A 16,146-nucleotide genomic window follows, 5' to 3' on the forward strand; every position below is an offset into this window, starting at 1 on the left:
ACAGTCTTCGTTGGACAGACAGTTTGTCCTATCCTATCGAGTCAGGAAATCCCTGCGATGGTGGACGGTGTCAGAGAACCTTCAGGTGGGGGTCCCATGGATCCAGACCCCAGCAGTCACGGTAACCACGGACGCAAGTCAAAAAGGTTGGGGCGGCCAGGTACTCGGAAGATATTACCAAGGACAGTGGAATTCGGAAGAGAGCAACAATTCCTCAAACCACAGAGAGCTACAGGCGGTTTGGAAGCTTCTGTGTGCAGCCCGGTCCCTGTTAAGAAACAAACATCTGAAGATCTTATCGGACAACACGACGGCGGTAGCTTTTCTTCGCCATCAAGGGGGCCCGAGACATCCGAAATTGCAACGTCTGGCGGATCAGATCTTTGAATGGGCAGAAAGTTCAGTGCTTTCAATTTCAGCAGTCCACTTAGAAGGCTCAAAGAACCAGGTTGCGGATTTTCTAAGCAGAGAAAAACTATCACCCATAGAGTGGGAATTGAACAGCGGAATTTTCGATACCCTGTGTCAGCGCTGGGGAACCCCGACCGTGGATCTTTTCGCAACCAGAAGGAATACAAAAATAAGAACCTTCTTCTCACTAAATCCTCAGGAGAATCCAGCAGGGGTAGATGCCCTTTCTCAGTCGTGGAGCTCGGGTCTGCTATATGCCTTTCCCCCTCTCGCATTAGTACCATGAGTACTCAGGAAAATTTGCGAGGACAGAGCTCGAGTGATCCTGGTGGTCCCCTTCTGGGCCGGAAGGAGCTGGTTTCCTCTTCTGAAGAAGCTGGCAGTGGACAGTCCTTACCATCTTCCAGTCAGGGGGGACTTGCTTTCTCAGGGTCCGATCCTCCATCAGAACCCAGGAAAGTTGCGGTTAACAGCTTGGATCCTGAGCGGCAGATCCTAAGGGCAAAAGGCCTTTCAGAAGGAGTAATTTCGATTCTACAAGCAAGTAGGAAACCGGTGACTTCAGCAATATACCTCAGAACATGGGAAAAGTCTGCAGTTTTTGTGGAGACACAACAATCGATGTTGATAACCCTAACATACCCAAGATTCTTGATTTCCTACAGCAGGGATTTAGGATCGGGCTCAAACCAAGTACCTTGAGGGTTCAAATTGCAGCCCTCAGTGTATTTTATGACTCTTCCCTTGCCGCCCACCCTTGGATCGCTCGTTTTTCTAGAGCAGTCTCGAGGCTGAAGCCTCCAATCAGAAAGTCTGTGCCCCCATGGGACCTAAATTTAGTCCTTAACGTTCTATGCAAAGAGCCCTTTGATATAAACAAGGATGTAAATATCGCTAATCTGTCCCTAAAAGCAGTGTTTTTAGTAGCCATTACATCAGCCAAAAGATTGGGGGAGCTTCAGGCCCTTTCCATCAAAAACCCTTATCTACAGATATTTGATGATAGGTTGGTTTTGAGGCTTGACCCAGGGTTTCTTCCCAAAGTAGCCTCTGTATCAAACATTAACCAGGAGGTCGTTCTTCCGTCTTTTTGCCAATCTCCTAGAAACCAGAAAGAAGCCTTCTTCCATAACTTAGATGTCAGGGAGACGATACTGAAATACTTGGACATGACTAGGGCCTGGAGACAAGATAGTAATCTCTTTGTCCTGTACGGGGGTCCTAATAAGGGAAAAAAGGCATCAAAATCCACTATTGCCAGGTGGATTAGAGCCACTATTTCCACGGCCTATCAGATACAGGGAAAGGATCCTCCAGATAGCCTTAAAGCTCATTCATCTAGGGCTATGGCTACATCTTGGGCCGAAAAAGGGGGGGCCTCAGTAGATCAGATTTGTAATGCAGCATCTTGGTCTAACATTAGCACCTTTTCAAAACACTACAAATTAGATGTAGTTTCTTCTCAGTTAGCCTTTGGCAGGAAAGTGCTTCAGGCGGTAGTCCCACCCTAGGTCTAGGAAGTTTCCTTTGGTACTTCTCCATGGTGCTGTCAGGTAGTGACCTGGAAAACGGTAATTAATCTTACCGATAATTGTATTTCCAGGAATCCATCCTGACAGCACGGATAGTTCCCTCCCTAATGTAAACATGTATCATACTTATGTGAAGTAACATTGATGTTGATCTTGTTATGTTCAAAATAAATTTTTCTGTTTGCATCCATCCAGATGTGTTACTTTGGAAAACCACTGAAGGGTGGAAGGGGGAGGGTCCTTTTAAACTCTCGTGTTTCCTGTCCCACTGTGTATAAGAAGGACGTCCTCCATGGTGCGGTCAGGATGGATTCCTGGAAATACAATTATCGGTAAGATTAATTACCGTTTTCGTCGCTGGATCTCCCGCTGACATCGCTGAATCGGCGTGTGTGACGCCGATTCAGCGATGTCTTCGCTGGTAACCAGGGTAAACATCGGGTTACTAAGCGCAGGGCCGCGCTTAGTAACCCGATGTTTACCCTGGTTACCATCGTTAAAGTAAAAAAACAACCACTACATACTTACCTACCGCTGTCTGTCCTCGGCGCTCTGCTTCTCTGCTCTGGCTGTGAGCGCCGGGCAGCCGGAAAGCAGAGCGGTGACGTCATCGCTCTGCTTTCTGGCCGCTGTGCTCACAGTGAGTGCAGGAAAGCACAGCGCCGGGGACAGACAGCAGAAGGTAAGTATGTAGTGGTTGTTTTTTTACTTTAACGATGGTAACCAGGGTAAACATCGGGTTACTAAGCGCGGCCCTGCGCTTAGTAACCCGATGTTTACCCTGGTTACCGGCATCGTTGGTCGCTGGAGAGCTGTCTGTGTGACAGCTCTCCAGCGACCAAACAGCGACGCTGCAGCGATACGGATCGTTGTCGGAATCGCTGCAGCGTCGCTTAGTGTGACGGTACCTTTAAACAACCACAAGGCGGATTTCATCAACCCAGGTATCATATTAATCAGTATAACGGTGCTGACCTGACACTGTCTGTAGGTTACTGAGCACAGTCCTTCTCACAGGTTCCCTTTAAATATATTCCTAAACCTTTTTTATTTATTTATTTTTTTAAATCCAACTAAAAAAAATAAACTACCGTAGATGTCCAGCTATAAAGTAGAACTGGGAATACGAAGTGCCCAGACGGTACTTATCTAAGAAACGCATTTTTTATTCTAGAGGGTTTACACTTTTTATGTAAGGTTATTAGTTAGTTAGGTGGTCATTCTGATATATTTTCTCCAGCTTTGCTATTGGATTTTAAAAGGTTTTCCTGAGATGGCCATTTATCACTTATTCGCAGAGTGTTTGCTGAGACACCCAATTTCTTGGTCCCAAAACGGTGACTAAATCCGGGATCTCAAGGCCATGTTCCTCATCACTCCATGACCACACTTAATATGGGTGTGAATGGAGTGGTGGTCGAGCATATGGGCTGCTTTGATTAGTATCTTTGGGCTGTAGAGAAACAGACGAGCGCCATACTCGTCAGTCTCCAACAGTCCCATATAAGTTGGATAGAGCAATTGGGTGCATGTTTGACTCGTCTATTCACACACCTAATCAGTGCGGTTATGGAGTGAGGTGGGATGCCGATGGCATTCTAGGGATAGGTGGGAATCTCTGTGCATAAAAGGTCCATGTTGGGAACACCCATTTTATCTGCAGCTACATCTGCAATCTATAGGTTTATGTTTCAACTTATGCAATCTTGTGGACAGCAGGACAAAATGCCTCCTTGTATCTCAGGCCTATAGCTTGTTACGTGTTACTTTCCTTTGTTTCCTGGGTGTCCTTGGAAGGGGCAGAGTATTGTGCATCTGGCATTTTGTAGTCCTATCTAAAATGTGTTGTTTTCAGGATGTTTAGCAGTTTGGACACCGAAGATGATTGTATTCCCAAATGAATGGCCAATCTTTTGATGATCTTGTTCTAGAGTCTGTGGCATTTGAATGGGTATTAGGTGAGGATTGTATACATCTATTTCTGCACAAAGCTGTTGACTGCCCAACTAGTACGTTTTTAAGGTTACAGCTGTCAAATTGTCACCACCTCAAGCCCAAATTGGCACCTGTGAGTGTATATACGACCATTTTGCCATCCGGCATATATGCCCATCGTTTCATTAGCTTCTTATGTGGCAGCTTTGGAGAGGGGGACGCTACGAGGGGCCCTCACTGTCTGTTAGTGCAAGTGCATAGCTTTTTTTTCTGTGACTTGTAGTAAGTGCCTCTGGTCTTGTAGAGGTTAAATGGATTTGGTAATTTAGCAACTGTCTTGGAGTGCAGACATCTGGTATGTGTTATGCCGGGGACGTCCTTCAGCACACAATACATTTCTCTGCCGCATCCATGTTCCATTCCTGTAGATATACTTCCCCTCTCCTCGCATGCGTTCCCTCTCCTCGCATGCGTTCCCTCTGGGAAGAACTGCTGCGGTTATCCGTATATATGTTGTGTTAGGCTACTTTCACACATAAGGTTTTCAGTGTCAGGCTAAATCCGGCGAATGTTGGAAAAGTTGGATCCGGCGCAGATTGTGAAAAACTGATGCGACGGATCCGTTTTTTTTGACGGATCCGGCTAGCCTATCTAGATTATTGGATAAAAACAAATTAAAGCATGCTCAATTTAAAAAAAACGGAATCAGGCCACCAGATCCGCCTTTTTCTGGATCCGGCACCTTCCGGCTCCCATAGGCCTCCATTCTAGCAAACAGCCGGAAGTGCCGGATCCGGCGCTTCAGGCTTTTTCGCTGGAGACAAAAAACGTTGCTGTGGACGTTTTTTCAAGAAACTGGAAGCTGCAGATTTGCCAGATCCGGTGAAAACCGGACGAAACACAATGTCATCCGGTGCAGTCCGGCACTAATACAAGTCTATGGGAAAAAAAAAAAACGGATCCGGCGGCAACATTCCCCTGATCCAGTTTTTTGCCTGACACTGAAAACCTGATGTGTGAAAGTAGCCTTATCTGCACGCCATTCTTTTTGTTACATCCCTTCAGAACTAGGTCAGGTGTAGCTTGTGGTTAGCCACTTAACGCAGTCCGTCCTGGCAGAAAGGTATTTAATAAGTATGCCAGACCAGCTATAAATTAGTAAGACATCACTATCAATTTTGTTTTTGTGGCCATGTGACACCTTTTGTAAACTGTTGGGCCATAGGTCACATCTGTCAAGAAACCAAGAGCTATGTTCCATGGGAACATTCAACTTGAAAGACTTGTCAGTTCAGGGGGTGAAATAAATAATTCCAGTATCGTTAACCATTTTAGTACTGTGTGGGTGGAAGCCTCGGCGTGTTTGACTATTTCCACAATGCTTTGTGGAAATACCAAAAGCCTTCATAATTCTTCAAGATGTCGTCTATTGGCAGTAGGGTAGCTATGTGGTTAGCCCAAGAGTCTTGTTCCTGACATAGGGCTGCATCTGCATGGAGTTTGCATGTCTTTTCAATGTTTTCATCTGAAGACTAGAGTAAGGGAATACAGTGTTTGCACAACGCTACACAATATTGCTTAGGATAAATATAACATTTGTGCAGCTTTTTTTTCACCCCTTCATAGGCTTCAGTTATTGCCACAGCATTGTTAAAATACATACAAAATGGACTTTTCTATTTTTGAATAATAATATCCCCTCCTGCAAAGACCTCCGTTCCCAAAAATCAGCTAATCAATGCAAGCCCGGCAGCTGAAGCCCTTCTCGGTCAGCTGGTATTGCCAGGAGAAGCTGTAGGTCTAGGAATTTGGGCAGCCTCTATCAAGTCAATGGGTCATCTCTGCTGATGTTTAGTTACCGTAATACTTGTATTCTCTATGAACTAACCATTCAGAAGCTTATTTTCTTAGATCACTGCACTTTGCTGTTCTTCTGTTACTCCTACTAGAAATTTACAAATAATTGGCCAACTGGGTTACCATTCCTTTTGCCGAAGGGATGTCTTTCATTGTCCCCACTGACTGGACACAGTCAGATTGTGCAGGCACACAACTTCAATTGGTTATACCCTGTTGTTAAGCTATTCCTCAGTTTCTTATAGGAGTAACAGGAACATGACAAAGCAAAAGCACGAAGAAGAGGTGTTGTGGAACTTTTTTTTTTTTTTTATAGAAGGACAGGTACTCTTTAAAATGGACATAAGTGGTGGCAAGTCCTCTTCAAGTCAACTCTGGCCAGTGATCATGTGTGGTGGACAGTGATTGTCATTTGTCCACTGAAGGCCATTGAACTTGCCTTTAGCGCAAACCTTTCACTGCATGACATAGTAATTCTGCTGTCTGACTGTTTTGGGCCACTAAAGTGTTAAGGCCTTTCCTGTCAGACCACTGTCAGGAGAGGATTTCATTCAGGGCTAAATTGCTGTAAATTCTCAGTTTCTTCATCTCCAGAGACAGAAGTAGGAATTTTCAACTAGCAGATGTGACCTACAAACTGCATCTTGTTGCACATCTACCTTCTATTCATTGCACAGCATCCTGCCCTGTTTCTTTCCACTAATCCACTGTATTATATTGTTATAGCAGTAGTAAATTCCGTCTTGGGCAATGTGACCCTTGAGTTAAGGTACTGTCACACTAGACGATATCGCTAGCGATCCGTGACGTTGCAGCGTCCTCGCTAGCGATATCGTCCAGTGTGACAGGCAGCAGCGATCAGGCCCCTGCTGGGAGATCGCTGGTCGGGGAAGAAAGTCCAGAACTTTATTTCGTCGCTGGACTCCCCGTAGACATCGCTGAATCGGCGTGTGTGACACCGATTCAGCGATGTCTTCACTGGTAACCAGCGTAAACATCGGGTAACTAAGCGCAGGGCCGCGCTTAGTAACCCGATGTTTACCCTGGTTACCAGCGTAAAAAAACAAACAGTACATACTTACATTCAGCTGTCTGTCCCTTGCCGTCTGGTTCCTGCACTGACTGCTGGCCGTAAAGTGAAAGCAGAGCACAGCCACAGCGGTGAGTCACCGCTGTGTGACTCACCGCTGTGCTGTGCTTTCACTTTCACTTTACGGCCAGCAGTCAGTGCAGGAACCAGACGGCAAGGGACAGACAGCTGAATGTAAGTATGTACTGTTTGTTTTTTTACGCTGGTAACCAGGGTAAACATCGGGTTACTAAGCGCGGCCCTGCGCTTAGTTACCCGATGTTTACCCTGGTTACCGGGGACCTCGGGATCGTTGGTCGCTGGAGAGCTGTCTGTGTGACAGCTCTCCAGCGACCAAACAGCGACGCTGCAGCGATCCGGATCGTTGTCGGTATCGCTGCAGCGTCGCTAAGTGTGACGGTACCTTAATGCAGTACAAAATTGCATAAACTAATATTGTGTCAGAGTAACAAATGCTACACTGTTAAGTACACATTGTTAAATTGAGCCTGATTAGGCTGGTATACTTTGAAAATCTTTTTGAATAATTACCATATAGAATTATTTCTGAAAGTTTACACTGAAGCTCCTATCTAGCCTAATTGACATTTTCTCAGTACCCCTCCTACCTACTGCAGACACCGAAGGCCATGTGCACACAGTGCGTTTTTTAGGCGTTTCCTCCGCACAGAAATGGTCCAAAAATGCTATGGAATCCTTTTGCAAGCTTATTCAATGACAATCCTGAAGTGTTGTGCACATGATCAGTAATTTTCCTCAAGTATTTGCAACGTGTTTTTTTTTTTTTCAGCGGCATGTCAATTCTTTTTGTGTTTCTGCAGCGTTTTATTACCCATTGGCTTCAATTGAGTCAGTAAAATCCACAGCAAAAATGCAGGTATAAAAATGTTTGCGGATTTGCTCAGTTTTTGTTTTGCGTTTTACCGGCTTCCTTTGGTGTTTCCCACACTGTCATCTGTGTGACAGCGTGGGAAACACTGGCACGGTAGTTCATATCAGCGGTAACGCTACCGCCGATAAGACCATCGGTCAGAGCGCTGCAGGGTCATGCTGTCAGATGTCATCGTGACCCTGTAACTGTGACCCGTAGTAACGCTACCGCCGATACTGTCGGTCGCAGCACTGCAGGATCATGCTGTCAGATGTCAGCGTGACCCCGCAGCTGTGACTGCGAACTGCGGTAACGCTACTGCGGTAACGCTACTGCAGACTGTCGGTCAGAACGCTGCAGGGTCATGCTATCATATGTCAGCGTGACCCCACAGCTGTGACTGTGACCCGCAGGCATGGGCTGATGAGACTGCTGCTCTCATCAGGCTACATCTGCTGTCATTGATAACCGTGACAGCAGGTGCTGCTGATGGGACACGTGGTCTCATCTGCCGGCGCCTTTGCTCACAGTTAAAAAGCAAAAAAATACATTAAAAAAAAATTATACTCCCCTACCACCAAATCCCCTATGCTCTCGTCTCCTAGAAATAATGTTAAATAATAAACCAACATATACTCACCTTTCCGCTGTAGTCCAGGTAATCCATAGTGTCCCATGGCGATCTCACGTGTAGAACAGTCACATTGGGAGATGTGACCGCTCTACTCGGCCGCCGGCAATACACTGCGTGAGTGATTGCCTCCTGTCAGTGTATCACTGAGCTGCCGTGAGCGAGTTCACCAGAGTTCATCAGAGTTCATCATCTGATCAGCTCCAGTGCTCTCACGTACAGCACCGCTGCGTGAGAAGTTTCCCTTGCAGCAGTGGTGCCATAAGGGAGAGCATTGGAGCTGATGAACTCCGGTGAACTCTCTCACGGCAGCTCAGTGATACATTGCAGGAGCAATTACCTCCTGTCAGTGTATTCCCGGCTGTCTTTGAGAGCAGTCACAAAGTCTGGTCCCTCCCAGACTAAAAATATCCCTAGCCCCTTCCTAGGCTATTAGTATCAGCACCCAGTTGTCTGCCTAGCCTTTGCTGGTTAGATTTTATAGGGGGAACCTACGTCAATTTTTCCCACAGTAAGCTAGCCAGTAAAGGCTAAGGAAACGGCTGCGAGCTGATATTAATAGCCTGGGAACCTTTATGGGCTATTAGCTCCTTCCCAGAATATTAACATCAGCCCTCAGCCGTCGGCTTTTCCTTTGCTGGTTATTAAAATTATGCGGGAGCCCACACATTTTTTTTTCATATTTTTTTCTTTAAAATTAACAGTTGCTATCTGGTTACAGCCTATGTATGTTTGTTCTTTTAACGCTCTTACATAGGCTGGTGACTGTGTATATGTATGTTTGTGTTTACTTAACGGTTGGTAATGAGGGTGTCAGGCTGACACCTTTTCATTACTAAAGAAAAAGGAGCAGCATCCATTCCAGGTGAAGAGTTTTGATGAAGAATCTTTATTCTGCCATCACAGGAATACAACGTTTTGGCCGGAGTGGCCTTTATCAAGTATCACTCCGCCCGAAGCGTTGTATTCCTGTGATGGCAGAATAAAGCTTCTTCATGAAAACTCTTCACCTGGAATGGATGCTGCTTCTTCTTTTTCTTTTGTTACTATTGGTCCAGTTGGATCCTGGGACTTTGGAGCGTGCATCCTCCACCTGAGTGCTGTTGGTTGATTGCCTTTTCATTGCTAAGCCTAGAGCTAGGTGTCAATGACAGCTGCTGACACCAAGCCATAATCCCATTACTCTGATGATACTACATCAGCATGAAAAAGGTGGTGTTGAACCAAGAAAGTACATCACAAAACTTTTAAAAAAAAATATTTTTATTTAGCTAAAAAAAGCATTCATTGTTGTACAATAACACATGCAAAAAAAGCTTAATCACGCATTTTTTCCCACAGCGTTTTTCCTTCCGAGAGATGCACAAACCTTCCAGAAATTTCTGCAAGCAGATACTCCCATGTGCGCACATAGCCTAATACTGCTCAGTACAAACTGCAACTATCAGTCAGGCTAGCTGTCTTGGAGACTGAATACATTTGTACTCAGCTCTCTCAATTTAGATGGACTCATTTTAATATCTGTATTATACACCCATTCTGACATGGTGTTTCAAGATACGTTCAAGTACTCCAGACTCATCAAGTCTAAGAAATCTATTTCATAATTTATGCTGACTTTATAGTGAAATCTGTTGACAAATCATCTAGTTCTCATCCTTTTCTCAAGCAAATGTTCTTCTTGTCTTTCAGATCTGAAACCTTCAACACGTTGAGCGTTGATCGAGGAAGCGTTGTCAACCATAAAGACGATCCTTCGTTCATTTTGTTGTTTTTCTTCCATTTGCCGCATGATCCCCGAAAAGTCCTGGATTATGTTTGTCGCACTTTTCCTGTGCTCTATCATCTGGCTGAATAGAGGTTTCAAGCTCAGAATAAGGGGCAGCTAAAGACATAGTTTTCTTAGTCACACTACGTTCTCTATTTTTTTTCTACTTACTATCAAAATTTCACTTTTGACGAAGGTTCCCTGGATCTGCTGTGTAAAATAATGCTAATGGAAAGCCATCCTGCTCTTATAGCTTAATTCTTTTTTTCTTTTTCTCCAAAATTTCTTGGGTTCCATAATGCGCTAAGACCATTATAGTGCACCGGAGACTTCTAGGACATTTAGAGGTCGTAACGGGAAACATTCAGTACAAATGTCAGCCGAAGGGTTCCAGTATCGAGCACTGTATCCCTATCAGAGAGAACGAGAGGAAGACATAGACCTTTTGCCTGATGATGTCCTAACAGTCAGTAGAGCATCTTTGATAGCATTAGGGTGTAAAGATGGTGATGTGAGGGACCCACATCGTATTGGTTGGATTTTGGGGGTCAACGAAAGAACCAAGCAGAAGGGAGACTTTCCAGGAACTTATGTTGAATTTATTGGACCCATACGAATGTCATTGCCAGCCCATCGTCCACGTGGGCAGCGACCACTGCCTGCAACGCCAACTACATCTAGGATAGACCCATCCAGCTCATCAGGTAATTTACCTTTGCATTTTTCTGCCAGTTATACGTACAATTTTCTGTGGTTTATATGTTAATCTTCTGAGAAAAAGTGTTGATTCCCCAGTAAATATGATCTTGGTAGGGAAAAAAAATTGTCTGCCCTTGCTTTCCTCTGCGATCTATTGATGGAGCTGAATGTATTGGTGTCGTTTGACCATTGAACTTTACAGATATGACTGGGACCCATTTGTTCAGACCTTGCCCTGTGCTTGTTGATATCCTATAATCATAGAATGTTAGTTAGAAGGATTCACTAAACTATCTCAGACAGATGTCTGTCCAACCTCTGTTTGAAGACTTCCATTGAAGGAGAACTCGCCATCTGTCGTGGCAGCCTGTTCCACTCATTGATAACCCTCACTGTAAAAAAGTTGTTTCCAATATCTAATCTGTATCTTCTCCCTTTCAGTTTCATTCCATTGCTTCTCAATGTGCAAATGAGAATAATGATGATCCCTCTCTACTGTGACATCCCTTCAGATTTAAATGTATTTTTTTAAATGTGGTGCCCAGAACTGGACACGGTTTTCAAAATGAGGCCTGACCAAGGAGGAGTAAAGGGGGATAATTACTTCTTACTTTTAGACTTTATGCTTCTCTTAATACATTCTAGAACCATATTTGGCTTTTTTGCTGCTGCATCACACTCTAGACTCATGTACAGTCTGTGATCTGTTAGTATACCCAAGTCTTTTTCACATGTGCTGTTGCTTAGTTCTGCTCCTCCCATTCTTTTGATGTAATTTTTGTTTTTCTTTCCCAGATGTAGAATCTTGCATTTCTCAATGTTAAATACCATTCTATTTGTCGCTGTACAATGTTCAAACTTATCTAGATCCTTCTGAATCCTTTCTCTCTCTTCTCTAGTGTTAGCTATTCCTACTAGCTTTGCAAAGTCTGCAAATTTGATTAGTTTACCTTCAGTTCCCTTATCTAGATCATTTGTTAAAATGTTTAACAGAGAAGAACTTTGTGGTACTCCACTTAAAACACTCTTCCAATTGGATGTGCAACTATTTATTACCACACTTAGAGTATGATCACTGAGCCAGTTATGAATCCTCCTAACTGTAGTCTTGTCAATCCATACTTGCTCATTTTTTCAATAAGGATAGTATGAGATACTTTATCAAATGCTTTGCTGAAGTCGAGATATACTACATCTACCGCATTTCCTTGATTCACCCAGTCAGTGATTCCATCATAGAAGGGAATTAGATTAATCTGGCATGAATTGTTTGCTACAAACTCATGCTGGCTCTGGTTAATTACTGTATTCTTATTCAAGTACTTACATGCTGTTTAATTTGTTCACAGCACCATAAAGATCAGTTGATGTTACAATTGTTTTCTTAGAGAACACAGATGCAAAATAGGAATTTAAAGGTTCGGCCTTCTCAATATAATTTTTTACCACGTCACCATTATCCTGTTAAAATTACTTTTCTTTTGCTTTTGACATACCCCCAAAATCCTTTCTTACTGCTTTTGGTCTCTTTTATCCATTTTTAACAAGTGATTAAGGTCTGTGTTCATCCATCCTGGGCTCTTTAAATGTTTCCAATTCTTCCTTGTTCTCAGGATTGTTATTGATTGTGCAGTGAGAATATCACTTAGCAAAAGCTCCCATCCTTCTTGGACATTTCTGTGCTTTAGAACATCCAACCATTGGACCTTTCATACCCTCTTTCTGAGTCCATTAAAATCTGCCTTTCTGAAATCCAACCTTAAAGTCTGAGTCCTCGCTGGTCTTCCTCCTTGTAATCCAAAATTCGAGGCTAGCATGATCGCTGCCTTCTAAGTTCCCAGCCATCTTTACTTCCTCAACCATTTCCTCCCTGTTGGTAAGAATTCGGTCCATGGTTGCAGATCCTCTTGTTCTCCCTTCTACCTTTTGAAAGATAAAGTTGTCAGTGAAAAAAGATAAGAATTTTCTGGACCTATTACTTTTGGGTGTGAGCGATTCCCAACAAATATCTGGATAGTGAAAATCTCCCATGATCACTGTCATACTTATTTTGAGAACAGGGACATATACAGTGCAGTATTCTTGAAGCCCAGAAAAAGGTTTCTTTAATCTGAAGCCCTGGAGTACAACACTTATAAGCAAAGTCGCCCATCGCTTTTTATAAGCAGATCTACCCTGGTGAATTTACTTGCACATGCAGAAACTATCCACTTCTTGTGAGTACGCTGCTATAGCATAGTGTGCCCTAGCCATGAAACTCGGCTTGTTCTCTGACTCTGGCCCACAAGCTGTCGGCATCAAAGAAAGGCCAGGGAGGGCCAGCAGAGCACATAATTCCTCTTTTGTTCCTCCCCAGTCCTCAAGCCAGCTCCGATATCGTCCCTTGTCACAGTCATTTTCTATAGAGTACAGCTCTTAGCCTGCCAGATTTTTTTTTTTTTTAACCCTTATGCTCCTAAACTGACTGTAGCATGGAACAGTGAAATTAAAAGGTTCTGTATGTATTGTGGAAATTCCGCTTAGTGGGTTTGATTCCTTAGGGCTCGTCGCAGTTCTGTGCCTCAGTAAATCTTTTTTTATGAAGTTTTGCATGTATCTAACATGTACACAACATACTCTATGCCTACAGTGACAGAAAAGGCTATTTCAGGAGAGTTCCATGTTATCGGTGGTTGCTATGTCGAGCAGTACATGTCAGATGAGTTGTGCCACACCGTGGTATCGTTTTATTTGGGACTGATGGATTATAGATGTGTGCGATGTTCACTGTGTTGCAGACATTCCAAGTTGATCTTGCTGAAACCAGTTTGAGATTTGATTTTTTTTTTTTTCCTCCCTTTTGAGCTTTTGAGACACGTGGTAAAAATTCAATTGGTTGTATGGGAAGCAGCAAAGCAGAGCGAGGAAAAATCCCCCCTGGAACATAGAAGGAGGAGGGGGAAGTGCTTTCCATGTCTCTGGCAATTATTCCCCTCTTGTAGCGTGAGAGTATTCTTCTCATAGTTTCCAGCGGGGTGATTTTTTTTGTGTGTGTAAAAGACAAGAAATTAGAGAATGTCTTGCTTGTGCGTACATGAGACATGTTTGATGTGTTCCTGCGTTGTCAGGCGAGCACATCCAGAGTATGTTACAAATTGTGGCTTCAAGCACAGCCATACCAGATCCTAGAAGTCTATGGGGGCCCTGTACCTACATGTGCCCCCAAATTCATAATGTATCCAGTCTCTTCTGTAAGCTCCTGTATGAATTCATGAGGGTTCTGTCTGTGTGCATAACATCCAACCATACTCGTGTGGCACCTTGGTACAGACACGACTCCCTTCATGTGCCTGACTACGTCGCCATGATAATGGCTTCTAATCTGCTTCACCATGTTATAGAGCAGGGGGAGCTGAGCAGATATTTAGTTTTGTGAGAACAGATCCGGTATAACTTGTTCATTATTATTATAGATAGATATAAAATCTACTATATAATTGTCTAAGGGTCACTTCCATCTTTCTGTCTGTTCTTCTTTCTGTCACGGATATTCATTGGTCGCGGCCTCTGTCTGTCATGGAAATCCATGTAGCTGATTGGTCGCGGCAAAACAGCCGCGACCAATCAGTGACGGGCACAGTCCGGCGACAACATGGCCGCTCCTTCCTCCCCGCAGTCAGTGCCCCCTCCATACTCCCCTCCAGTCAGCTCTCACACAGGGTTAATGGCAACGTTAACCGGCCGCGGTGTAACACACTCGGTTAACGCTGCTATTAACCCTGTGTGACCAACGTTTTACTATTGATGCTGCCTATGCTGCATCAATAGTAAAAAGATCTAATGTTAAAAATAATTAAAAAAATAAAAAATCGTTATATACTCGGATCCACAACAGGCCTTTCCTGTTCACGACGCTCCGGTAACCGTTCCATGCTGCGATCTCGCGAGATGATGACGGAGCGGTCTCGCAAGACCGCTATGTCGTCATCTCGCGAGACCGGAGCGCGCAAGGAGCGTCGGTAACCGCTTTGCTTGGATCCGGGGGCTCCAGAAGGTGAGTATATAACTATTTTTTATTTTAATTCTTTTTTTTTAACAGGGATATGATGCCCACATTGCTATATACTACGTGGGCTGGGCAATATAGTACGTGACTGGGCAATATACTACGTGGCTGGGCAATATACTACGTGGCTGGGCAATATATTACGTGGCTGGGCAATATACTACGTGGCTGGGCAATATACTACATACTACGTAGCTGGGCAATAGACTACGTGGCTGGGCAATATACTACATGGCTGGGCAATATAGTACGTGACTGGGCAATATACTACGTGGCTGGGCAATATACTACATACTACGTAGCTGGGCAATAGACTACGTGACTGGGCAATATACTACGTGGGCTGGGCAATATAGTACGTGACTGGGCAATATACTACGTGGCTGGGCAATATACTACGTGACTGGGCAATATATTACGTGGCTGGGCAATATACTACGTGGCTGGGCAATATACTACGTGGCTGGGCAATATACTACACGGCTGGGCAATATACTACATACTACGTAGCTGGGCAATAGACTACGTGGCTGGGCAATATACTACATGGCTGGGCAATATACTACATACTACGTGACTGGGCAATATACTACGTCACTTGGCAATATACAGGTCCTTCTCAAAAAATTAGCATATAGTGTTAAATTTCATTATTTACCATAATGTAATGATTACAATTAAACTTTCATATATTATAGATTCATTATCCACCAACTGAAATTTGTCAGGTCTTTTATTGTTTTAATACTGATGATTTTGGCATACAACTCCTGATAACCCAAAAAACCTGTCTCAATAAATTAGCATATCAAGAAAAGGTTCTCTAAACGACCTATTACCCTAATCTTCTGAATCAACTAATTAACTCTAAACACATGCAAAAGATACCTGAGGCTTTTATAAACTCCCTGCCTGGTTCATTACTCAAAACCCCCATCATGGGTAAGACTAGCGACCTGACAGATGTCAAGAAGGCCATCATTGACACCCTCAAGCAAGAGGGTAAGACCCAGAAAGAAATTTCTCAACAAATAGGCTGTTCCCAGAGTGCTGTATCAAGGCACCTCAATGGTAAGTCTGTTGGAAGGAAACAATGTGGCAGAAAACGCTGTACAACGAGAAGAGGAGACCGGACCCTGAGGAAGATTGTGGAGAAGGACCGATTCCAGACCTTGGGGAACCTGAGGAAGCAGTGGACTGAGTCTGGTGTGGAAACATCCAGAGCCACCGTGCACAGGCGTGTGCAGGAAATGGGCTACAGGTGCCGCATTCCCCAGGTAAAGCCACTTTTGAACCATAAACAGCGG

The 16,146-nt window shown here is 44.0% G+C and overlaps 1 protein-coding gene across 1 annotated transcript in view; it reads left to right on the forward strand.

Moving 5' to 3' along the window:
* Positions 1-16,146, forward strand: part of PIK3R2 (phosphoinositide-3-kinase regulatory subunit 2) — a 107,476-nt gene that overhangs the window by 34,073 nt on the left and 57,257 nt on the right. The window contains exon 2 of the mRNA XM_069740985.1: positions 10,020-10,799. Coding sequence (XP_069597086.1) covers positions 10,469-10,799 — 331 coding nt within the window. The 5' untranslated portion in view covers positions 10,020-10,468. The remainder of the gene's footprint in view (positions 1-10,019; positions 10,800-16,146) is intronic.

The sequence above is a fragment of the Ranitomeya imitator genome, chromosome 1, assembly GCF_032444005.1.
Source record: "Ranitomeya imitator isolate aRanImi1 chromosome 1, aRanImi1.pri, whole genome shotgun sequence".
NCBI lineage: Eukaryota > Metazoa > Chordata > Amphibia > Anura > Dendrobatidae > Ranitomeya > Ranitomeya imitator.